This window comes from Coturnix japonica, chromosome 4, assembly GCF_001577835.2.
Source record: "Coturnix japonica isolate 7356 chromosome 4, Coturnix japonica 2.1, whole genome shotgun sequence".
Classification (NCBI taxonomy): Eukaryota; Metazoa; Chordata; class Aves; order Galliformes; family Phasianidae; genus Coturnix; species Coturnix japonica.
This window is the reverse complement of record NC_029519.1, coordinates 77,114,910-77,140,252: the sequence shown is the minus strand read 5'-3', so window position 1 is coordinate 77,140,252 and position 25,343 is coordinate 77,114,910. Positions and strand designations below refer to the sequence as shown.

Genomic DNA, 25,343 nt, shown 5'->3' with positions numbered 1-25,343 from the left:
ACCTGGATGCAGGCGGGAGGTCCCGGTGTCTGGAGAAGTCTGCGTGGCAGAAGGGTTTTGATTGCCTTTGTAATTGTTATAATGGTAGGTTGGAGAATTGCAGTGGTTCCATGAGTGACTCCAGCCATTCCTCCTTGTGGTTCTCTGTGTGGTTACAGCAGTAGATTGAACATCCTCATGTGCAGATGTTCCATGTCTGGGAATGTTTCAGATGATTTAGTGAGGTCTGTGGGTAATAATGGGCCACAAGGAGCAAGGGAAGAACCCAGTCTTCAGGAAGGTTTCTCCCTCTACAGCAGTATGAAAAGTGGTTGGAGAAGAGTGGTGCAGAGGTAAAGTAGGTGGGAAATTGACCCAGATACAGAGAAGCCAAGGGGGCAGATGAGCATGGTATGTCCAGGGCTCATCCTGTCTGGTATCATGAGCTCAGAAGATCTCTGAAGTTCCTCTGTATGGTTACAGCCACTAGTAAAGTTTTTTATTGTATTCTTAAGGTTTTTTTTTGTCATGAACATAATTTTCTGTTGAGCACTTTCATTCTTATTGATCATACAATTATACCACATTCACAATAACAATGGAGGAGTTACTACAGCGTGCTTTGGGAATTAGATTATCCAACGTTTGCCAAAGCACTCATAAGATCTCTACTTCAGCCATAGGTAGACCATTATAATTTTAAATCTCAACTGTTCCAAAAATTGAAGGAAATAGGCTTTTGGTTTTTCTAGGTGACATAGTCACTAGCCCTTTTGAGAAGCTCTCTCATATGCTGAAATTTAAAAACTTTCATTCCTCATCTCATTATTTGTGCATTAATACTTTTACATGTGCTTTAAATAGCTCACTTTTTGCTGAAATTCCATCTCTCCTCTTCACACATTTACTTCTCTAAGGAAATATGTGATCCCTTTCCAAACCAAAGTTTTTTAAATCAAGCTTAAACTATAAACCACAGCATTCTTTGGGGATATGTCTACATTGCACACTCAGCAGAGGATTGCTGTATAAAGAAGGAATTGGTGGTAAAAAAGTTAGCTCAGGTGCTGGTAGCAGCTTATGCATAGCAGCTCTAGATTCTCTGTGGGCTGCTGCCCAGAGAAGCAGAATAGGTTTGCCTGTGTTTTTGGAGCTAGGTTGGTATCAATGCATAAAACAAGCCGGTTCTGTTATGTTTATGCTACACCATGGTCCCTCCTTCTTTTGTTCTTTCAAATGGTGTTCTATCTTCTTTGGCTTTAAAGCAGATGCTCCTAATGTGTGTTCACTGGTTGAGATGTGGGTTGCAGCAATAGACAACAACTAAGAGCTTTGTCATCTACAATGACAGATGGTATAGCTTAAAAAAGGGGAAGGGCCAAAAGTTGAGTCTCCTCAGTTCCTCTCCAGGGCTGTAACCTGTAGCCTTTGGTGTCCCTCCTGAATTCACAAGGTGGGCTGCAAAGAATTCTTTTCAGAGCATTGTGTTTACAGAGTACTGAGGCTGAAGTGAAATCCATGAATTTTTTAAAATGGAAATTCCCAAGAATTTGACCAGAGATGAAAATACCAAAAAAGCCCCTAGCGCAAACCATATTGTATATATATCTATATATACACAATCTATATATTCAGGAAATTCTAGTACCAATAGCTCTGGTTATTTTTGGCCCATATGAAACCAAAGGCAATAAGCAGTAAAGTCTGCAGTGCCCATTACAGAGGCAAATTCTCTGCCAGTAACATTTTAGTTTTTTTTAAGTAAATAAAATAAAATAAATAAAAATAGGTAGAGTGTTCCTTGGCTGTGTGCTCCTCTGAGTGGGTTTCTTCTTTTTCATCTTCAGGGGTTTAGTTTGGCTGGGCCCAAGGAAAGGGGTTTCCTCCAAGAGTCTTTTTTTCATCACTCCAAGAATTCCTGATCACTTTGCTTTTGCTGCACCCTTCCAAATAAATTCCAAACACATTTCCTGCCTTTTCATAGCATCAGCACTGTTAATACAGTGGATGACACTGTTAATATAGTAGTAGGCAGGTTAAGGAGTGGCAAGCATGAAATGAAGGGTTGCTGGAGGAACTATGAAAAAATGTTAAAAATACCATCTAAGATTCAAACCAGGTTTGTGTTAGTGGGATGAATTCATTGGATTTTTTCCTACCTGACTCTAGTATAAAAGTCTTCAAAGAGAAAGCTTGCTAAATTAAACCTCAGCAATGTGAGGAAATTCAGGATCAGTTGAGATACAGATTTTGCTTGTTAATTCTTACTGTGATTTCAAATCAGGCTTTGAATTCATCTGTGGATCACCAGACACAGGAGACTGAAATCTGGGCCTCAAAGAAACATGAGGCAGACTAAAAAGGTCACAAGATCTCAAAAAACAACGTTTTCTTCCTTCCAAGCCTTCATGCGTATTTATGCAGAATTCTTCTTTGCAATCACAAACTGCAGTTCAGTAATAAACAAAACCCTGAAATTCTCAAGCAATCTCATGCCAGGATCAAGGTTCTTCAGAAACCTCAAATATCACAAGCGATAAAACCCTGGAAACTGGCATAAGTAGCTTTGAGATTGAAATCATGCACTAGCCAGTAGTCTGAGACTCATTTCTCTGGCCATTGGGAGTTAATACCAGCTGAAATTCTAAGTGAAACCTGGAGTGTTAATCTGCACTGAGGAGATCTAGGGAAAGCAAGTGCCTTAATCCCTGCAAACCCTGTGATAAATTTGTTACTGCCTGTCTACATGCATAACTCGTGGACCATTCATTTGGGCATCAGTTGAACCTGTTAGGATAGAAGGAGGCTGACTAAAACAGAATGATCTTACCCTTATATTTCCCTTTAAATTTCAGAAAGTACTGCAGGAAATCCTGAATTTATCTGAGATAAACTGTACATACAGACTTTTTCAGATGGCGCTTACTTAGAAGACTAAGTTGTTTATCCTCTGTTTGCTGCACCATCAGGACTACTGAGAAAGAAGTGCAACCACTTACTGATCTGTTCTCACCCCTTAATTTTATGGTTAAGGTCATTATAACAGATTCTGATTTAGCTCCAAGGAAGGCCCAAAACCCACCACCTGCAGCAAACTTCAGGTGTGTCATTTACTGGGCCTCTGCAGCAGCAAAGTTAGGGTACAAACACAATGTGCAAATATGGTGCACCTTGGTAAGTGCGAGAGAGAGCGCCTAAAGCTGGAATTCAGAGAGATCCCTTTCATTCATCCATGAGAAAAGGCCTCATTCTAATTGTTCAAGCCTGACTGGATTACATCACTTTCCCCCTCATTTCACTCCCTCCCTCCTTTTATTTGCACCCCTTGTTGGGCAGGAGCATTGAGTGTTGAGTAGAGGCTGCCTTAATGATGCATGCTGATTGCTTCATTCCCTGCTGCCCCCCCCACCCCCCCACCACTGCCTCCCCCAGGGCTTTGAAGTGTGTTCACGTCTCAGGCTCCAGTTCAGAGGTCACTTTGTTTATTTATGCAAAGCTGGCTCATCTGTGAAATGGGGCTTTCAAGGCCTCTGACATCAAAGGCTCCAAAGCTGGTCCCATCAAGTCAGAGCAGGGACTGGCCTTGCATTATAACAAATTAAAGCAACTTTGTGAATCATAGAGAAACATTATGGCTAGAGTTTTGCTTCATAAAACTGGGGTGTTGTTTTGACTTGGGGATGGGTGTTCAGAACATGGTATTGGTCTGAAAACAAGTCATGCCCACTCAGCTAAAACATGAAGCCTTCACGGAAGGTCTGTGGGTAAATAAAATTTGATCCAGGCTCAGTAACAGCCTGTGAATATTTCCCATCATCTCCTCTTGGAGTCAGACCATTAGGTAGAATTTTCCATTTGTGGAACAATTCTGCTATGGCAATAAATGGTAACTATACTCTGCTTATATGGCACTCTTTGTCCCATAGGATCCCATTTGTCAACTGATGAGGTTACATGCAGAAATCCCTGTCTGAAGAAATCTAATCTGTTTTGTGAAAGGAAATCAACCAGAAAGACACATGGCAGGTGATATGCATAGAGTGTCATGCTTTCTGGAGTATAAAAGAGCAATTTGGCCATGATGTCAGCACTGATAGCTGAGGCCTTGTACTCTCAGATGCATCAAATCTCATGCAAAAACAAGCCAATGATCCCCGTTTCATCCCACTCAACACTTCCCCAGACCACACCAATCTGTGGCATCTCAGCCTGGAAGCTTGCTTGGAACAACATCATGGGGGGCATCAGCTGGGGGTCAGCCACTGAGATGGCATTCCTGAACAACCACATGCCTTTGGACCCATTCTGACCTGACCTTTAATGGTCAGGTGTGATACTTGGAGAGGATACTTGGAGGCTACATACGTTTGTCCCTTGTCTCCAAGTCTATCACTTGATGTGACAGGGGAGACAATCACCTGACCTGATAAGGGAATCTTCCACTTCAGGTTTCTTAACCAACCAGTCAAGCTTTCTAACACATCAGAACCAACTTGTACAGAGAGGACACCCAAATCATGTGCACAGTGTGTGTTTTCCTACCCCCAAGGTACTCGTGACATAAAATTAGTCAGTGATTATTTTTCAAGTCAGGTTTTCCACATAGTCTTCCAACTGGCTGCTCTCCTAACCCTGTGATAGTGTCCAAGATGTCCAGCACATGATGACCTTCCAATATAGGTCACGGAAAAGGGAGCTCGTAGGAAACTTCAGCAGCTCATCCTTCTTAGCACTGCCCCTTGCAGTCATATGCTGGCAGCAAGGCTGGCCCTGCTGCCCAGCTGGTCTCACTGCCCTTTGGCTGCTGCTGGATTTTTGTGTGTGTTCTTGTCACACTGACCTGCCTCTGTGGGAAGTGACAAAGATTTGAATAAGCAATCAGCTTATTAGGCCTTTTTTGAATATAGCTAAGACTCATGATTTCTATTACCAGCTCATTATTTACATGATGATCATATGTATTTTATCACCCATTTTCTGTCTAATAAGAGAATTCTTCAAAACAGGGAAGAACAGATACTTCTCATGTATGCAGTAGCAACTTTGGGTGTGATTGTGCTGGGTGGAAGTCAAATCTCAGTGATATATCTGAATCAAGCAGGACTCTTCCATAATAAGATTGTTCTTGAGGTATCTACCCCCTGCTTTGCTGCTCCACTTTATAAAATAATGTACTTCTTTTTGGCACTCTGGTACCACAGTTTAGAACTTAAGACACTCACCCAAGGTGCATGAGGGGAGGTTCAAATCCCTCTGTGGAGGTAGCAGAAGGACTTGACCCTGGGGTACTCACCTTCCAGGCTAATGCTTTATTGTTATAATACTGGCTGCTCTCCTGGCTTGCTCACACTTTTAAGCTCAAACTGAGATTCCCTTGTTTCTAGGAATCACTCCCAAATGTGCTTTGATGAGTTTTATTCACTTTCTGTATTTCACAAATCAGCTTTTTTCTTGCAGTTCTCAGGTTTTCTTGCAGTTCTTGCAGGTGGAACAGAGATTTCAGTAGCATCCCCTCACCCAGTGTGCACCTCTGGGTCTGAGAAGAAGTAGTTGTATTCTACACAAGTTTCCATGTTTATGACATTTCCCTTCCACCCAAGTCTTCTGCTATGTCTTGGTGTTACTGTTACCACATTCCTAACAGGCATGAAACTGGTTCCAGTGGATCTATACCAACAAATCTAAATGCATGTGGATACTTCTTGCTACCCTGCCAAATTATTTGTTTCATATGCTCAGTATGGTGGCATTAGCTGTCCCAATCTCTTCCTCCAAAACAATTTTCTCTGTGTTAGGTAAGTTACTCCACAAGTTTGGGATTTGGTGGGGTAACAACCCAAGAGACATCTTCAAAGGATCAAACAGATTCAGGACAATTTTACTGACATCAAAAGCTTGGCAGCATGTCAAGAGGTGTTGAGGATGCCAGTCGGTCCTGGTGTGCAGGCAGGAGGAGTGCACATGGACTGACATACTGTAACACGAGGCAGGAGGCAAGGGAGGTTGCCCTGCTCTTTGTACACTGAGCTGGAGAGGATTGAGATATAATTGACAGAGCATCGCCACTTAAAGGCATTAGCCACTTTTAAGATATTCAGCAGCTTAACAACAGGCAGGATTCTAACATCTCTGACCATGTTTTTCCTTTCTTCTTCATTATCCAGTACATTTTTATAATGGTACTGAGGGATCTACTAAGTTCTCTACCACAGAGCATCCAGAATTTCATTCATAGCCCAGCTGGTATTTAGGAGAAAAATACAGGCTCCAGAAAATAATCAATTCAGCATTTTGACTGAAAGGAGACAATGCATCATAAGCAAGCCACCATATATAATGGATAAATTTGTACTGCCCACATTTAGTTTGCCAAGGCTGTTTGCTGAGCGTGGCTGTGTTTCACGCTGCTTCCCCACTGCTCGGACAGGAGCTGGCCTGGGAAAGCCTCTGGGATTCCAGGGACAGCAGAGGGTGAGGGAGGTGGGACAGGGCGGGCGGCCAGAGCGAGCTGCTGGAGCAAGGGCACGGCGTGCTGTGGCCCTGAAAGTTTTCTTTACCCCTTGAAGTGACAGCTGCACATACCTCCGGGGGGAACCGAGCCGAAGTCGCCAGTAGCAGAAGAGAAAAATCTGCCTGGGGTGAGGGAAGACAAAGTCCAGCAAACGAGAGCTAAGAATGTGGCAGCATAAAGTACCCTGTATTGAAGAGACAGGGTGGTTTTCCAAACTAGTGGAAATTGGGCTGAGGATGGGGTTATAGCCTTGGACTTCACTCACAAGGCCTACATGCACGTTTGTGCTCCAAACACTGTTTAAGCCCAGTGCATCTTCTAAAGTAAATTTTTGCACTGCAATAGATGTAGTTCTGCTAGTTCTTACTGAGGTGGACCCTGCCTACCCCTGAACTCTCTCTGCCAACCAAGATGCTCTCACAAAGATGAAATAAGACTTTAGTCCTGGCTTTATTACACACAGAATCATAGAATCATTAAGGTTGGAAAAGACCTCTGAGATCACCAAGCTCATCCCCACCATGCCCACTGACCGTGTCCCTCAGTGCCACATCTCCATGGTTCTTGAACACCTCCAGGGATGGTAACTCCACCACCTTCCTGGTCAGCCTGTTCCAACAGTAGTGAGTGATTAGGGACAGAGAGCTGTATCATTGCTACAGGTGGATGGGCAGACTTCATTTCTTTTTTTTTTGTTTAATCATATATATGTGTATATATACAACTTTTCCATGCTTTGACCAGCCATATCTTTGTGTTCGTTATCCCTTGAGGGCTCATTTGACCCAGCAGCAAACCTGCTTGCTTTCCTGATTTTGTATGGAAGCTGAAAGGCAAATTAGTGGCCCTGATTGCACTGCTTGTGCTCTGTGTGACTGATCACATAAGCCTTCACCACCTCCCAGGTTTAATTATCTGTAATTTTTATTTATACCATTATTTGCATAGAAGGTACAACAGATTGGCTCCTCCTAGAGAATGGCAACCCGTAAACATAAACAATGAGTCTTTTGTCAGCTGTTGATGGAAACATTGATTAATCTCCCATTGCTTTGGTAGCTTGCCGAAAAGCTTGTAAAGCAGCAACTAAATTGTTTACTAAACTGGCTAAGCTGTACATGCCAGGATGTGAATGCCAAATGTATGTCGAGTGCCTTTCAGCTTCATGGTGCCTGCAGGAGGAAATGCAAACTCCCTACATCACACTGCTGCACTGCAGGAGATCTTCCTAACATCTTCGCTTTCCTCTCCATTGCAGATGACACCAGCTCAGGAAAGAACAGCCAGACACCCGAAGGCTCTAATGGAGAATATGAAGATCATTCTGGGAAGCAATGGGGTAAGGAACAGTGTGTGTTTGCTTTCTATTCCTGGTTCAGTGCTGTTCACCCAGCGTGTTTCTCAGTCACAGAAGGAAAGGAAAAGGCAGAGCAAATGGAGTGAGTTCTCCCTGCAGATGGTCAAATAATAAACAGAGCCTCAGCTAAACGTGTTGGTGTGAATGGATCCCATCCAAGGGTACTTCTGCAAAACACAGCCCATGACCTGCTTTAGGGCCCCCTGCCTTATACTCCAGCATGGTTCTCCCTTTCATTTGTTTTTTTTGGGGCAGTGACTTTCCTTTGCATGTGCAGCTATTATAACTTTCATAGACTCTGTAAAAGACACATTGACTTCTACAGGAATATTTTCAAAAGCCTTCATTGCCAGCACAACACTACTCCCATTGAGGGCAAATGGGAGGTCTTGACTTCACTTCAGAAGTATTAGCATTAAGTCAAAGCAGAGTACTTTTGAAAATTACCCTCTCCTTCACCTGTATGAACTTCTCTCAATCCTGGGCTGTTCAAGAAGAGGATTTCAATACTGTTATAAAGTTTAGGAGAAATGTCTCTCCTAAAACACATGAATCACAGCAAGATTCACAGATCCAACATTTGGTCCAAGCGCTCCTTGAAGAATAAGAAGTTGTCAGGCTGATGCCAAACATCTCTTAGCTATTCCTGTCAGGAGAGTTTAAGACCCCAAGAGATGAAGCAAGGCATTTCCATTTTGCTCTCAGTCTATCCCTTTGAGTACTGTGACTGAGAGATGGCTTTCTCCCATGTTCATGGCCAGTGAGTATCCTCATCGCAATGGTAGGGGTGGAACCTGTCAAGCTGTCACCATGAGTCCCCACCACTTGAACTAAGGCCAGCTTTTTTCAGGAGCTGGCAAAAAAAGGATGCGGTGTACTGAAGTGTAGTCCCATCCAAAGCTGTGGCATAATGGCCTTGAGTTACAATTTCTACTGAGCCTGAGTTTGTTCTGAGAGAGGAAGGCAACCTCCACACATTCCTTCTGGAAAAGGATGACAATGTATTTGAGATAGGAAAAGCATAGCTCCAAGCTGGGAATCCTTCAAAAGGGATTCATCATCTAGCGAGGACAGTTCTCATCTCTCTACCTTTTGTTACCCAGGGGAAGATAGGAGTAGGTATTAAAAGTTATGTTAGACGTACTGCTGTGAGAGCCTGGGAGACAGGGAGAGGAGATAGCTAAACTCCTTCCCAGCTTTTTGTGCTGATAACCTCCTGCTTCATTTCACTTTCATTAACTTGAACCTTCACGGTAAACAGGTTTCAGCAAGAAACCCATGCACAACACTGTTTCTTTGTCCCTATCTGCTTGTGTTTTCCCTTGCTCTTGTGCTTGGCATAATTTATACTGTACAAATGTGCCGTTCATGTTTATGAAGCAAACACCAAGCGATGTGGAGGAGAACAAGCAATGAAGTATAAATAACACAGAGGCACTTTGTAATGACCTTCTCTGGCACTCCAACAAGCAAAACTTCTGTAAATGGTACAGATCTGGGGACAGACATTTACCAGCACAAACTCAAAGGAGACCCTTTCTGTCTCACAGTGACGCTTCTCTCTCCATCTCCTTTGTGACTGCTGAGCCTCATTTTCTCTCTTATGTGAGTCTCTCTTTTTCTCTTTTTCTGTCGACTATCCTTTCTAAACTTGTCCAATTCAGGCTTTTGTCAAGGAAGCATTCAGGGCTGTGTAAACGAGATCTGATTTCAGCATATTGCATGCAGGCTTTTGAGAGTACGCAATCACTTAACCTTCCCTAAACAGAACAGGAAAGACAGAAAGAGCCAAATGAGTTTAGCTTTACCTGTAACTTGGTGTGTATCTGAGCAACGTTGCATGAGAGACAGATTTATGGGAATCAGAGCAAGAGAAAAATATAAAAATATTATAGACCTGCTTTTGGGGATAAAGTTTCTCTTTTGCACCATTATTACTGAACAGGGAGATCATGATCTGAAATACTGCTGTGGAAGCAGGGAAGGATGGGGGGAAAGGTCTGAGCTTGCAGTCATTCCTAATGTTCAGCCCTGATGGGGTTAATTTTCCCTCTGGAGGCCAATTGTTTTGCTGGGAGGGAGCCTTCTCTTGCAACAGATCCTTAAGGGAATACCTAGAAATTTACACAGCAGGAGCTGTGCATGGGGTTATTTACGCACTAGGAGCTGTGCAGGAGGTTAGTATGTCACACTTGCTGCTCAGCTGTCATGGCAAGGATTCTCAGGGCCAGAGTTGCTCCAGTTCATTAGATTACACATGAAAGTCTCTGCATGGAGAGCAAAGCATTTCTGAGCAAGAGTTTGAAATAACATGAAATGGCTGGGACCCAGAATGACAGTCAAGGAGGGCAAGAGAAGGCTGCAGAGGCAGATGGTTTCTCCTAAAGAAAGAGACTCCAAGAGCGGGGAATGCCAAAGGGTGTCTTCTTCTGAGGGAGGGTTGTAGGTCAAGGCTGCAGGGGGGTGAGAGCACCAGGGGACAGAGACACAGACCTCAGAGAGCAATGGCTGCAATTCGCAGATGCGTGGAGAGAGGAAGCTGCAAACTGACCTCCTCCATCAATCAATTCTTTACTATGATGCACATCCCAGAGCTTCTGCCCCTGTCTCTGTGCAGCAGGACTGGCTCTGTAGTCCCACCTGCAGCAAACTTCCCCAGCACCCAGAGTACAACCTTCTCAACTTGCTTCAGTGTGTTGCGATCTACTGTAGATCTCTAATTGTAGTGGTTGATAGGCATGTCCAAGACAATGGCCAATCATCCTCTGTTTTTTGTTTTCTCCAATCAAAGAAACAGGGAGAATATACCAGGGAGTATGAAAACGTAAAGTGATTGCCATCATAGGCTGAAAAGTAACATCATACTAAGCATGAAAAATGATTCAAACCAGGGAGGGAAAGCTATTGTGGAGCTGGCAAGGAGAAAGTGGTTTTGTCAAAATGAAGAAGAGAGATGAATTAGGCAGGAGCCTTCTGGAAGCAGTGAGAGAGTGCCAAGTAGGAGTCAGAAGTGGTGTTAATCTCAGCAGCAGACTGTAGCTGTAAGTGCCCTTTTTCTGACATGGCATAATTAAGATATTACAAGGAAAGCTGTAGTTTCTTTTGGATTTTCAGGCTTTCGCCTGATTGTTTGACTCAGTTTCATTAAGGACACTGATGGATGCTGGGGTTGTTCTATGCAGGAGGGTAATGTATTCATAGCAGTCTTCTAGACACTCAACTGCACCAGGCTGGGTGGTGCTTTCTAAATAAATTGGTATGAGCTGGAATATGAGATATGCTGGTTTGGATGGTGCTGTGAGTGCCTCTTGGGAAAATTCACTCATAATGCTTGACAGTACTATGCTGCTTTATATGCCTTTTGCTCACCGAGGTCAATTGCTCCTGCCTCTTGCAGCCCAACCCAGGTTCACGCAGCCTGCAAAGATGAGACGCAGAGTGATCGCCCGTCCTGTCGGCAGCTCCATCCGCCTGAAGTGTGTGGCCAGCGGCAACCCACGACCTGACATCACATGGTTGAAGGACAATAAACCCCTTATGCCCCATGAGATTGGGGAGAACAAGAAGAAGAAGTGGACACTGAACCTGAAGAATCTGAAGCCGGAGGACAGTGGGAAATACACCTGCCGAGTGTTTAACAAAGTTGGGGAAATCAATGCAACTTACAAAGTTGAAGTGATCCGTAAGTGCAGCTTCTATAGTAGAAATGGGAGGAGGAAGCTATCAGAAAGGGGTTGGATGAGTAAAGAGAGTGTGGTTGTAAGGATGCAGTGCTGATAGTTGGATATAGACTTGTGTAAAGGTTAGAAATACCAACAGGAACCATTAGAGAAAATTTTGTTGAAACTAGAATAAACCTAAACATCCAATAAAGACAGAGTGTTAATAATACAATTTAGAAGTCTGAAATAAAGATAAGCATTTAGGAAGCTGTCATCTCTAACATCACTCGCGTGGCATAAGTTCACAACTGACCAGTTTAACTCCATGCAGCTGACAATCAGTTTAAGGGCAAAATGAGAACTTAACGGGAAAGCCCTACACAGAGGGCCATAGAGGAGGGTGGAAATACTAGTAGAGTTCAGATTACTTTATCAGAGTAAAGTGAAACCAATCAACTGAAAATTTAGACTAGATATCTGTAATGAGAGACCCACTTCATTAGAGAAATGTCCCAAGGGATTGAGCAGAAACATTATGACTAGATTGATTAGCCAGACACGACTTTAAGGCCAGGTTTTTGAAAGCATTTAGACATTTGGAAGTTCACGTGGATACAAATGAGATGCTAACAAAAGTTTAAAATCCTGCTGAAGTCCTGTATGTATCTTTAGTCTCAGCCCTTAGAAGATGATCTGTGAGGGATTACCTTACTTTGTGGTGTAGTAAATTGCTCTACTTACCGGCTAGCTATTCTGATTTTTGGCCTCTAATCTCCTTTTTCCCCTATTACTACTGAAGATAATTATACTCAAAGCTACCTAAGTCTACCGAAGTAGAACTCTTATTCTTAAATCATCATGCTTTATCTATGACATCATCATAAGTTGCCATGGAAATGATACTGGAACAGCCAGATGAAGAAGAAGAAGATGAGTGGAGTGGGGGAAGAAGGAGTATCCTTCATTAATGAGGAGCAGGGGCACAGAGGGTTGTTTCCAGCCACATGGAAAGCATGTTGTTTGTCCATCTGTGCATGTGTTTTAGCATGAGAAGGTTTATCCCAGTGTGAAAGATTGTTCTTAAAGGTAAAGATCTGGTCCCTGATAAGTCCTTTCTCTAGAATAACAGGAATTAAAAGCACATGTGGGGAGCTCTGTTGGGCTCTGAAGGCACAAACCTGCTGGACATCTGGATTTGATAAAGATGCAGCTGTGTGGAGACAGTAAAAACATGTGTTTACACTAAAACCAGGAGCAGAGACAGGGAAATGAATCAAGCCCCATCCTAATGGCAGCTGTGGCATTTTCACTTCATCAAAACCAGACAGCACCAGGAACAAACCCCTTTCTGTGTCCCTGTTTATCTTGGTTTTTATCAACTTAGAGATGTATGTAACCTTTGTTTTCATTAGCTTTTGCTGGCTAGGAGTGAAAACAGTAACGAAAGCTGGAACCAGAGTCAGGCTGATAAGGGCATTAAGCAGTCTTCAGACATCTTTCTATTTTTAACATCATTTTGTGGAGTATTTCTGGTTTTATTCAATTTCCTCTTTCTTTTTTTAATTTTTTTTCTTTTTCTTTCTTTTCCTTGAGCCTCCACTCCTAAACCCATCCTGCTTATCTGAGTCTCAGTCTCCCCAGCTGTGATTTCTACTTGTAGTCCTATGGAGACCGTGGTGGTATTTTTGTTTCCCAGGCACATCTTTAGAGCTCTCATTGTTGACAGTACCCTGACTTTTTGAAAGAGGGTCCATTGTTCCTTGCTGTCACCTCAAAGCCTGTGCTGGTGGGAGCTGTTGTGCTACACGATCAATCCAGCAGTGTTTTGCCTTCAAAAGTGGTTGATGATTGCCAGCAGTTACCACCCACTGCGATACCATCATTTCTCTCTGTACCTAGGAAAGGAGTTTCCAGTAAATCCTTGTCTGGAAACTGAGACTCCTTTCTGTGTTGCTGCCACCAAAAAACGATCCTAATATTTCAAGGAATGAGGAATTTAGTTTTCTTTTGATTTTATGTGGTATTGGCACAACCTAAGGCTTATGATCATGCTGGAAAGCATGGTCTTGTGAATGTTCATGTCCAATTTCCTTTCCTACCATCTTGTTTTCTTCATCAGCTGAGACTTGAAGCAAAATCTGAGTGAGAAATGGAAGATTTTGTCATTGGCTAGAAAAAAAATATCTCTGGCCTATTACTCCACAAATGTTACTCCAGTGAGTAAGTGGACAATTAGACTGAAGAAAGAAATAATAAAAGCAGATGATGGGTGAGGCTGATGCAAGATTTGCTGCACTCGTGGTGCCTGTGGCTTTAGCTGCTGTAGCCTAGCAGTGGTGCCATGGTTTTGAACCAGAGTTTTGATCCCATGGACACATGGCAGGCCCAGCAAGAAGGGTGACAGTCTGCTCCCCAGGGATTCCCAGAGCAAAGATATGAGACACAGCCTGCTATCACTGCTGATAGAGAAACCATGAAGGAAGGGGTTTCTTCCTATCTATTTGTTTTTTTGTCTTTAGGAGATATTTGGGAAGACCAAAAGGAGAAGGAACATGTCTTACACCAAGTTCCTGTACCCAAACTGTCTGTAGCCTCACACTTGCAAATAATCTGATCTAAAAAAAATGAAAGCCTGGAGGTTGTGCCTGAGAATACAGCTGTAAATTACACCCTAACAGAGGCAACGATAAAAGACAGAATCACAGCATGGATGAGATGGGAACCTCTGGGTTTTTCTGGCCCCATAAGGGCCCTTCTGAGCAGATGCCCAGTCCCAGGATTACCACTTTTAGCTCTTTCTTACAGCTGCAGCATAAAACAGTGTACTGGGGAAATTCAGCTGAGGTCTCAGCCTAATGTGGGGCAGAGATTAAAATTAGACAATTTTTTGCATGCATTCTACACCTTTTTCCAATGTTTCTGGAATCATGAGTTAATCAGGTTGGCAAAACCCATTTTCCATGGAACTCCTTTTGTTTTTGTGCAGAGAGAACCAGATCCAAGCCCATCCTGACAGGGACACACCCCGTCAACACAACAGTAGACTATGGTGGGACCACATCCTTCCAGTGCAAAGTCCGCAGTGATGTCAAACCTGTCATCCAGTGGCTGAAGCGAGTGGAGTATGGCACAGAGAGCAAGTACAACTCCACCATTGACGTCGGGGGACAGAAGTTTGTTGTGCTACCCACAGGGGAGGTCTGGTCCCGTCCTGATGGCTCCTACCTGAACAAACTGATGATTACTCGAGCCAAGGAAGAGGATGCAGGAATGTACATTTGCTTAGGGGCAAACACCATGGGCTACAGTTTTCGCAGTGCTTTTCTCACAGTCCTGCCAGGTGAGTTGTGCTTTTATTTCCCCAGTCTGAATGAGTATCCGATATCTTGGTACTCTTAGTAACGCAACTACCTGTACGTGTTCTCTATGAGCCTCAGTGATGCTGTGCTAATTAAACCTAGTCCAATTCTACTAAGAGTCAGTGAGCAACTAAATCAGCCCCTGCTGAATTTCTTTCACTGATGGTTTCTTTTCTCCTTCTGTGGGGAACAACAATTCCAGCAGGGTGAAACACAATGCAGGATCTGGAAATCATACTGCAGTTGCAGGGTTCATCAACAGGGTGCAGGAGGTGAGAGGGGGACTGAATAGCAGCACAATTTGCCGCCCCATTCCCTGACATTTCTCTTTCCTCTTGTTCTTACTTGTATTGCTTTACTGGTAAAAGAAAACAATGATGCAAGCCCATAAAAGGAGAGAAGAATAAAAACTATCCCAGTCACAAGAAAAGGAAAAGAATGAGTGTGAAAGAGGGAATGATTGATTAGTTAAATTCTTACCCAAAGTTCCCCTGAGGAACGTTGTACCAAACTCGTTGCTGCTTCCTGCTCTCCCCAGGCCTCAGAGCTGGTGTCTGTGTCCAGCTGAGGCTATATCCTGTGTATTTCAAGCACACCATCCTCATGTTATCATTTACTTCATTTAATTCTGCCCGATAAATATTTTTATTGAAAGGAGCATCTCTGTCTGCATCATTTGGACACATGAATCTAGCTTTAGAACCACCAGCTTTATAACAAAAATCCATCTTTCTGATTTTTCTTCCCTGTACCTGTGACAGGGCAACACACATAAGAAAGTGCAGGAGCTGAAGCCAGTATCAGAACATTTTAGCTGTCAGATCTAATGCAATGTCTCTGGTCAAGATATCAGTAAGAGACCATAAACTCTCCCAGAGTATTAGAACTGTTTTTCTCTGTATGTAGTGGGGAAAGTGACTCCTATAACTAAGGTACCATGGCTGCTTTTGCTCTATAGTTGCCACACTCTGCATCTTAGTAGTCATCAAAAGTCACCAACATGAACTTAGGCACCAACAGTATATTGCTAAGCAAGATAAAATGTTCAATTTGTCCTTAACATCTTCTTCTGCATCACTTAGATTTAGGACTAAACTCCAACTAGAAAGCCAATCTGAAGCAAAATGCTGTGTGGGTGGGATATAACTCAAAGCCTCTGGAAGTTTCCAAACTACAACAGCCTGATCCAGCTCCCACTGAAATCAGTGGGAGACTTTCCATTGATTTGAATGGCACTATAATGAGGCCTCATACCAGAACCAGTGCCCACAGGCCTGCTGTTATTGGCAGTGACGGAGGAGGAGAACCCAGCTTGCCCTCAGAAGCAAAGACGTGGTTGCAAGGCCAAGAGTTAGAAAAACAGAACTTTGCTCATAAATCTATCAGAATTGACATAGACAGCTTAGAAGAATAGCAGGGTTGAATATCAAAACAGCCCAGCAGATTTTTGCCAAACAATGTGAAGACTATTGTTCCCGTGGTCAGCTGATGGGTCATTTCCCTGATCCTGACTTGCTTTGAGCAAGAGGTTGGACCAGATGACCTCCAGAGTCCCCTCCAGACTAAATTATTCTGTAATTTCCAGTGTTGGTGGATGAAAGTTTTGTCTATTGAGGTCAACAGTACACGTCCTCCTGACTTCAAAGAAGCCACATGGTATATATTTAATATTTCAAACTAGCCATAGGACTATTTGTCAAAGAGAGAAAAAGACAAGAATATTTTAAAGAAGTTTGGCTTGAAAGTTAAGTGATATATGTTTGAAAATAACATTCTGGGCTGTTTGGATAGCCTGTGGTTTCCCAAGTTTCTGAATGTCGCCCTGTAGGCTGAACTCTGCACCTAGGTATTTTTCAGGGCTTTTGAAAACAACAGCTGGTAGCTATCTAGGCAGTGACTTTGATAGCTGGGGTCCTATCCCACTGCTCCTCTGGGGTCTATAAATCGAGAGATCAGGTTGAGAAACCAGAGTGACTGCTCAGGAAGGTGCAGGCTGCCAACAGCAGAAAGGTTAGGGGGAAGGCAGCTGTGAAAGATGCTGTCTGGAACATCTGACTGCCTTTCTTAAATGAGTTTGCTGCCCATGGAAAGCCAATAGCAGCTCCAAATAAGTTAGTGGAGATGGAGGCTATTTGACATCAAGAGTTGGGTGAGTGAAATGTTAGTTCTCCATTGCTTAGGCACCAAGGGGAAGACACCAGCTCACCTGTGATTTTTGACCTTTCTCTCAGCCACACAAGAAACTCAAGACAACCCCTCTGGAACACCAAATTCTTGCTTCCTGCCCCGTCAGAGCATAGTTTAGTAGTTCCAGTATCGCTAAAGTATGTCTAAAGCTGTGCAGACACAAATACACTCAGTAAAAGCAAGCATACAGCATGTTGTGGCTCTGTGTGATCCAATTGTGCTGCTGACATGGAGATAGCACTGACATGCCATGTGCTGTGTCCTTCCATCTGGTCAGGGAAGCCCATGCCATCACAGAGTGAAAGTGTTAGGAGACTCTTGGGCTGCCTCTAGTACATGCACATCCATTAAGGCTTGGATAAGTTAAAAAATCCCCCAAAGTCCTCCTGCTACACCAGAGAAAATTAGTTTCTTGTCCTTCCAGGAGCACTGAAAAGCACAGCAGTTACCAAGCACCATGTGCTGGCTTGATTTCTCCCTTGTTACTTGGTCTGGCAGGGTTGCCAGACAGCCTGTACAAAAGCCAGCTCAAGTGTGACATCTGTTTCAGATTTACCTTGCCTGCTTTTAATTAACTCTTTCTGTCTCTTCCCTGCCACGATGTCCAGATCCCAAGCCTCCCAGTGCACCTGTGCCCCCCTCCTCAGTCAGCAGCCTTCCCTGGCCTGTGATCATTGGCATCCCCGCCGGAGCGGTCTTCATCTTTGGGACAATCCTCCTGTGGCTTTGCCAGACAAAGAAGAAACCTTGCTCTCCACCAGCTGCTGCCCCTGTGCACCGGCCGCAGCCCCGGGACAGGATCTGTGTTTCCCAGGTCCCAGACAAAGACTGCATCTCCTCCATAAACTATGAGGAATACGTCGCCCAGCAGCAGCATTTACTGTCTCAAGGGCCTGCGCTCGCTCCGGCCATGGCATCCAAAATGTACCCAAAGATTTACACAGACATCCATACCCACACCCACTCACATGTGGAAGGCAAAGTCCACCAGCACCAGCACATTCAGTACCAGTGCTAAGAGGGCGTCCGTGTACAGAAGCTCGTGTGGGCTTTTCCTCCTGGTACCTCAGAAGAGACTGCTCAAAGTCAGCTCACACTGCCAGCAATAGGCAAAGCAGACAGAAAAGATTATATATATAATTTTAAATATATATATACATATATATATAATTGTATATGCGTGTGTATGTGTGTATATATATATGTGTATATATCTATATCTATCTATATAAATATATATATAATAGAGAAAGACAGAGGAAAGAGATTTTGTTGTGTTTTTTTTTGTTTTGTTTGTTTGTTTTGTTTTTTCTTAATTATTGCAATCAGGATGTAGCCAAGGAATAATGAAGGAACTCCAAATCCCAGCAGCTAAACAGCCATCTCCACCAGTGGAACCTTCCTGGATTTTTTAAGCAAGGTTGTGGCAAGTGAGACAGGATACAGGGATATAAACTGCCACCCCCTTCTGTTCCTAAAAGGAGCAAGAAAAGGTGACATGGTGCTTTTCCAACCCCTGTTCTTGTGCTTGCTGTATATCATGTGTTCTGGTGGGAAGACCCCAGACCTGTCCCACTCATGTGGGAGAAATTTTTCCCTTAGAATGACTCAAGCTGTAAAGATTTAGTTCCAAAGCACAAGGAGAACTTCTTCCAAATAACACAAGAGGGAAAAAAAATGAATTTCTGTTCCCAAAGTGAAATGTTGAATGTTTCTCAAGCACTGTCGTCTTGTCTATAATGCCAACCAAGATGCTTGGCTCTATTTCTTCAAGTTAAAGCATTGAGTTCCCTCCTAGAGGATTCTACAGAGCAAATATCACTGCCCTGGTCCCATGACTCAGTTCCACTGCCATGAAAAAGGAAGGAAGGAAGGAAAGAGGAACATTGTACAGAACACCTTTATATTTATATTTAAGAAATAATAATAATTAATAATAATAATAATTGAACTGCTGATGGTGAAGAAAGCAAAACACGCTGATGGCTTACAGTAACAAGCTACTGGATTCTCTACATCAGTTCAAAATACATGAGAACACAAGGAGAAACAGGAAAAGAAAATGAGATAATAATACTGTAGGAAAAATTGCATTTGAGAAATACTCACCTAGGTTGTGTGTGGTTGCCCCCTCCCCACAGATAGCATTTTGGAAATGATACAGCTTCGTTTGGATTTGAACAACGGTGAAAGCAGAAATAAAAGAGATTAATTAAGGACCATATTATATACCTACGTGGACTGGAAATTAATCCCGTTGCACATGCAAAATTACTTTGTAATTCTATATAGAGTTTAAACAGAAGTCATGTATATTTAATTTATTTTGTTAAACAAGAAAAAAAAGTGTATGATATTTTCCTCAAAACTGGCATTTCTATGCATATTTTTGATCAAAGAAAATAAAGTGGGTTTTTTTTGTCAGGTTCTATAGATACCATGCTCAGAATATGCTCAGTGTAACAACAGTAAACAGCTGCACTTCTCTGTATGTCTTCTCACTCATAATCTCCTCGTATCTTCTCAGGTTCTGCTACTGCCAACATTCACATTAGAAAAATTACCTTTTTTCCACCATTTATATTGTGATTTTTCAGGTTGGATATTAGAAAAATACTTGCTCACAGAAAGAGTTGTGATATATTGGAACGGTCTGTCGAGGGAGGTGGTGGAGTCACCACGCCTGGAGCTGTTCAAGAAACATGGAAATGTGCCTCTGAGGGACATTGGTTGGTGGATGTGGTGGGGATGGGTTGGTGGTTGGACTTGATGTTCTTAGAGATCTTTTCTAATCGTAAGGATTCCATGACTGTATGATTGCAGTGACGGGGTCATTTCCCACAGAGTTCTTGTCACCTCCAGGAGCAAAGAGCTCTGCTTACAGAGAAATCCATTTCATTATGCTTTTTATTTTGGTGTATATTTTTTCAGGGAGGGTGAAGGGGAGAGGAGGAAGAGGTTGCAAACCACAAACCTGATGGATTTTTTCTTTTAAAAAGAAAGTTTTATAAATCAAAGCATAAAAACACGTGAGTCTGTAAAATGAGCTTTAGCCTCAGGGTGCTCAGGAGGAGAAAACATGTAATGGGGTGAGACCTTTCCATGATGCTTCAGTGATGGAGCAATTGTTTGCTGCTTGCTTGAGTGCCACTCAAAGCTTGTTGCAGGGAAAAAAAAGAAGAGATGTGCCAATTTTTAGGTTTGAAAGTACTTCTTTCTCAAGCCTGCTCTGCAAAAGAGATCTTCAACTTCAGCTGCTCTGACTTAGAGTGAAACACTTCATTTAAGCTGAAACAAAAGAGTGCTTCAGGCTTTTGTTTTTCTCAGAATGTTTCCAAAACTATTTTCTCTGCATCAACTTGCAGTTATTTTTCTGCTGACTTCTTGCATCCTCATATGCAAACCAAACAGCTCCCTTTTTGCTCAGCCAGATCACTGTGAGATGGGGTCCTCATCCAGCAAAGCATGAATGCTCCCACTTTCCCTCACCGTCACATGGTATCCCAAAAGTCCCCTTTTTGCCTTGGCCACCAAGGTCAATGGCTCTCTTAACACAATGGTTTTTCTGTAGAGGTTATAACAAAGCATCCTACTGCTATTTTTTATTATTATTACCAATATTTTTTAAGTGGCATAGTTCATTAAAAGCACATTAAAACTACACTTTACTGAGTCACTTCATGGAAAAAGCCAAAATGCCTTTATGCACTACATGCATCACCTACTTTTTAAGAAGACAGCATGTGGCTGACACTAAGGGCTATGTCTTACAACTCATGCCTACGTAAACCTACTTTTTGCACTGTGGTAGGTACTGAGAACATCTCAGCAGCATTCAGGGCACAGTAGAAGGCAGATCCACCTGTAAGCTTGCCAGCTTTCTCAGCTATCTGTGTTGGTGCTACAGCAGTATGGTGCCTAGCTCATACTGATACCAGCTTTAGAAGAGGTGCACAGCCAGTTTCATTTGGTTCAGCCCTATGCAAACCCTAAGTGATGGCCTTACAACTTTTTCTAATGGCAGTTATGTCACTGACCCTCAGATCCTGTGATTCCCATAGGGTATAATCTTCCTGCTGAGCACTTGGCTCTCAACTGCGACCTTCTACCTGCTGTGATCCAGGGTGAGGCCCTTCCATGATGCTTCCAAGATGATAGCGCCAGGTGGATCAAGTGAAAGGAGCTTCCTTCTGCCTGTTGAAGTTCCAGTTCGGAAGGAGATACTGCAAACACTTGGATTTGCACGTATATTTTATATCTTGTCTGGGTCTTGCACTGATTTGCTGGGCCTAGGTGGATTTGGTGTTTAGAGGAGTTATTTCAACTCTACAGGACACCTGTAAGAAATCTTCTGAGTCACTTGTCTCTTGCCTACCACATGCCATTTCTTTTAGGGCTCAATTGTGCTTTGCATGTATTGCAAAATCTTCTTTAGCCTAAATAAATTCTGCCAGGTCCTGCTCATGCCTGAGTATTTATTTTTTCACCAATGAGACAAGATTTGGACTCATCTCTGCTCATACATACAAGGCATTTAGAGGAAATCTTAGTCTTACTATTAACTACTGACCCTATTTGGAACACAGAAGAGTTTGGGTTTTTTTGTTTTATACATAAGGATGTGGGCATATGGATGTAAGTGCTGGGCTGTGATACAGAAAAGAGTTGTACTTTAAAAGCCATCAAGCTTCAAAGATCAAAAGAACGTTAGGCTTAGAGTTCTCCATCTTTGTTTAATTTATTTGCATTACAGATCAAACATGGCCTTACATGTCGGTTTGTGTGTGGCATTTTTAAGCTTTGTATGGACAATGCTTGTACTGTCAGCCCTTTTAAACTGAAAACCTTTATCAGACATTTACAAATAAAAAGTGTTGTGTGATTTTCAAACAGTAGCAAACAGACTAACCAAGGACATCAAAAAGAGATGGGATGGCACTATGTGTGCATCTGGCTGTGCAATAAAAGCTAGAAAGGAGAAAATAATTATTCTCTTAGGTTGTTTTGAGGGAAAGGGTGGTGGGATGTGTGTGAATACACATGAGAAATATGTGCTGGAATGATGAATATTGAAAAATTATCTCTGCACCATGACTCGGGCCTGATTAATTAATTGTGTATGTTGTGAATCTGGGGCAGACTTTTTGGAAAAGTCTTCTAATTACTGAGTAAATAGGATTAGGAAAGACATGGACCTGCTGGAACCATAAGAATGATCCAATGGATGGAACACCTCCCCTGCAATGACTGGATGAGAGAGATGGGGCTGTTGAGCCTGGAGAAGTGAAAAACTCTGGGAAGACCTGATAGTGAACTTCCAATATCTAATGGGGTCTATCAGAAAGGACAGAATCTTTAGCAAGGTATGTTGTGGCAGGACATGACTATGTAGGTATCACCTCTGCCTATGTGGTCTACCAAAGGAAGGGACAGAGCCTGCATCTCTCACAAGTGTCACATGAAGGATGGGTCTATATGGGTGCTGTGTTCAGACACAATGTACTGTGAATGCTGTTATAATGAAAGGCCATAGGGCTTCATCCAGAGGTCCTTCTGGCCTCGGAGACATGTAGCTGAGGATACAAGCACAGCTTTGTGCCCCAGAATGGTTGCAGATAATCACAGATGTGCAGCTTAGGCATTGCATCCACATCTGGCACGGGGGCTGCAAACTCAGCTCTGCTGCTCACAGCCCCACTTCCTTCCAGGCTGTAAGTATGCCAGCTCAGCATTTTATGGCTTATTACTAAAGTAATGGTGTTATTTATACAAAATGGAGTTATGCATTGACATTTTCAGCATCTGCAAATAACCCCTTGCGTAAACAGCAGCATAATCCTGTGAATATACACATCCCACTCCTTTACACTCTGTTTTGGCAAATCTTGCTGGGTTTGCTGCAGTTGGTGTCAGGGAGGATTTACACGTGAATTTGAGTGTAAACACATGTGGTTAATGGCCTGCTGAGTTGCTCAGACTTGTTATTGGTGGAAGTCTCTTCAATCCTTTTCTTTTTTGCTACGCATGGAGGAGTGCGGAATCCTTCTCAGCATTCATATTGGTGTGGACACAAGTCTGTCCTGGCTCTCATTTAAACACACGGGCTCACTAATTGGGTTGTAGTGCTTGGCCGATGTGAACCATGCAGGTCTCCTGCACACACCTGGTCCTAGTGGCCATGGGCATCCATCTGCATTCTTCTGCTCACTCATCCATGTAGTGAGGATTCGAGGGGCACAGCTACAAACACACCCAGCTTTATGGGGTAGGTTTCACCAATGGAGCTCAGCAAAAATTTCACAGAGGGTAATAATGCGGCAGGAAGATGTCAGCCTGATGAGGGCCAGGGTCTGCAATCCAAATGGGATGCACCCAGGCCAGTTTGGTTCCACAATGGGGATCTTGGGAGAAAATGCTACTGGTTAGGATTCTGTAGGTATTTCAGACTTGATCTTGACCTTATCTTAACAGCAAAATGTTTTTTGGGTTAAGATTTCTAGGTTTTAAAAGTTTGCTACAAATGCTAATTGAATGGAAAAAGAAAAATGGATTATTGAAGTTCAAAACAAAACCAGAATTAAAATATTGGTATTGCTTTGACTATTAATTAGTCTACAAATAGAGTGGAGTCTGAACAAAAGAGGGTGCTCAATGTTACCTTTCATGTTTAGCTCAGGCATCTTTGTGTCTGTTCACCATTTTCTTATCCCTCAGAATAATCCATGGTGCAATGACCTCTATTTGTTAGTATTTCAGCTTTTACACTTCTTTTTCTCTTTCCCCTTCTGCTTGTCTCTTGTAATTAGGATTTAATATATCCCGCAGTATATATGGGCATCAGCAAAGCAATGCATATTCTTTTATTTTCCCATTTTCACTAACCAAATCCAGTCTGTAGAGTGATTTCCATCTGAGTTGATCGATGCTTTGGTGAGAGGAGTAATAAATAACACTTTAGAGCAGACTTCAAAATGCCTTTTTTCTTTGATCTGAGTAATTAAGGAGTCAAGTTGCTGTTCCTAAGCTTTTTCTGATGGAATTACATGAGTTACACAGCTCTTCATTTGTATGTCATTAAACATTATGTTTTATTGCTGCTGTTCAAACAATTAGTACCTAAATATGCCCCATATTCTCATAAAGAGGCGGTAGCAGTGCTAATGTTAATGCCCTGATTAACAGTTTGTTCCCATCCAGTGTCCACCATCATGCCTGAATGCCATTTAATGTCAATCAGATCTTTACTGATGCCCTTCTGAAGTCATTCTCTTCTACAGTCATTTAACTGCAAAGCAAAGTGAGGGTAATTCAAACAAGAAAGTTAACTAAAAATGGCATTTCTTTTAACACAGGAATTTTTTAAACTTCATTACAAGTTTTGGTTATAAAAAGGCCACTGCTTCATGGTGATCAGTCATTTTGACATTTTTATGGTGTTTTTATTACCCCTGGCTCATTTCCATACTAAAGGGAACATTTGTAACAATACTTGCTCTTTCTGTTATGATTAGGATTGTGCTTTTGCCGTGCTTTGTTGGGCTGTTGCAGTGCTCAATAATGCTCTTGGCACACGTCCTCCCAGACCCTGCGGTGTGTTTATTCAAAGGGAAGGAAAAAGAAGTGTCTACTAAAACAATAAACTACTACTGCTTGCGTTAACATGGCCATAACTTCCTTGTTCTGCAGACAATCAGTTAGCAAAGCTGTTAGGTAAACTTGCTCCTTCACTGTTGAAAAAATAAATATTCATGAATCTTGCAGCCACGTTTTCCCATGCTTTATAATGGAGTTGAAGACGATGAAGGATTTTAAAGCTAATAATTTAACCAGAGAGATAAGGATGGGGGCCCAGATCCTGAAAGCAGTGGGAGCTGGGATCCTAAATTGTACTGGGTAAGTATTTAAGGCTGTGTTATTTCAATTTTAATGTTTTTTGCTAGTGCTGCTTAAGACAGGATGTGAACTTGAAAAGAGAAGTTGTGAATCAGGAATGTTAAGGAAAAATTCTTCTCAGCATTGGCACAGGCTGCCCAGGGAGGTGGTGGAGTCTCTGTCCCTGGAGGTGTTCAAGAACTGTGTAGATATGGCACAGAGGGCCATGGGTTAGTGGGCATGGTGGGGTCGGGTCAGTGGGTAGACTAGGTGATCTTTGTGATCTTTTCCAAGATCACCTTAATGATTCTATGGTTCTATGAAAAGTAAGGAGGGACAAATAAAATGAACAGAGATTACACATCACAGAGATTTCCAGGCTAAAGTGAAATCACTGTTTTTTCTGGATCATACAG

At 42.6% G+C, this 25,343-nt stretch overlaps 1 protein-coding gene and 1 long non-coding RNA gene across 4 annotated transcripts in view; both read left to right on the top strand.

The window, feature by feature from the left end:
• Positions 1-18,264, top strand: part of FGFRL1 (fibroblast growth factor receptor like 1) — a 154,875-nt gene extending 136,611 nt beyond the window's left edge. For both annotated transcript variants that reach the window (XM_015862663.2, XM_032444052.1), the window contains 4 exons: positions 7,749-7,829; positions 11,245-11,529; positions 14,496-14,849; positions 17,664-18,264. In XM_015862663.2, coding sequence (XP_015718149.1) covers positions 7,749-7,829; positions 11,245-11,529; positions 14,496-14,849; positions 17,664-18,073 — 1,130 coding nt within the window. In that variant the 3' untranslated portion in view covers positions 18,074-18,264. The remainder of the gene's footprint in view (positions 1-7,748; positions 7,830-11,244; positions 11,530-14,495; positions 14,850-17,663) is intronic.
• A 7-nt stretch (positions 18,265-18,271) lies between these two features.
• The window catches only part of LOC107313939, a 58,572-nt gene continuing 51,500 nt past the window's right edge, over positions 18,272-25,343 (top strand). For both annotated transcript variants that reach the window (XR_001555261.1, XR_001555259.1), the window contains exon 1: positions 18,272-24,948. This is a non-coding gene — a long non-coding RNA (uncharacterized LOC107313939). The remainder of the gene's footprint in view (positions 24,949-25,343) is intronic.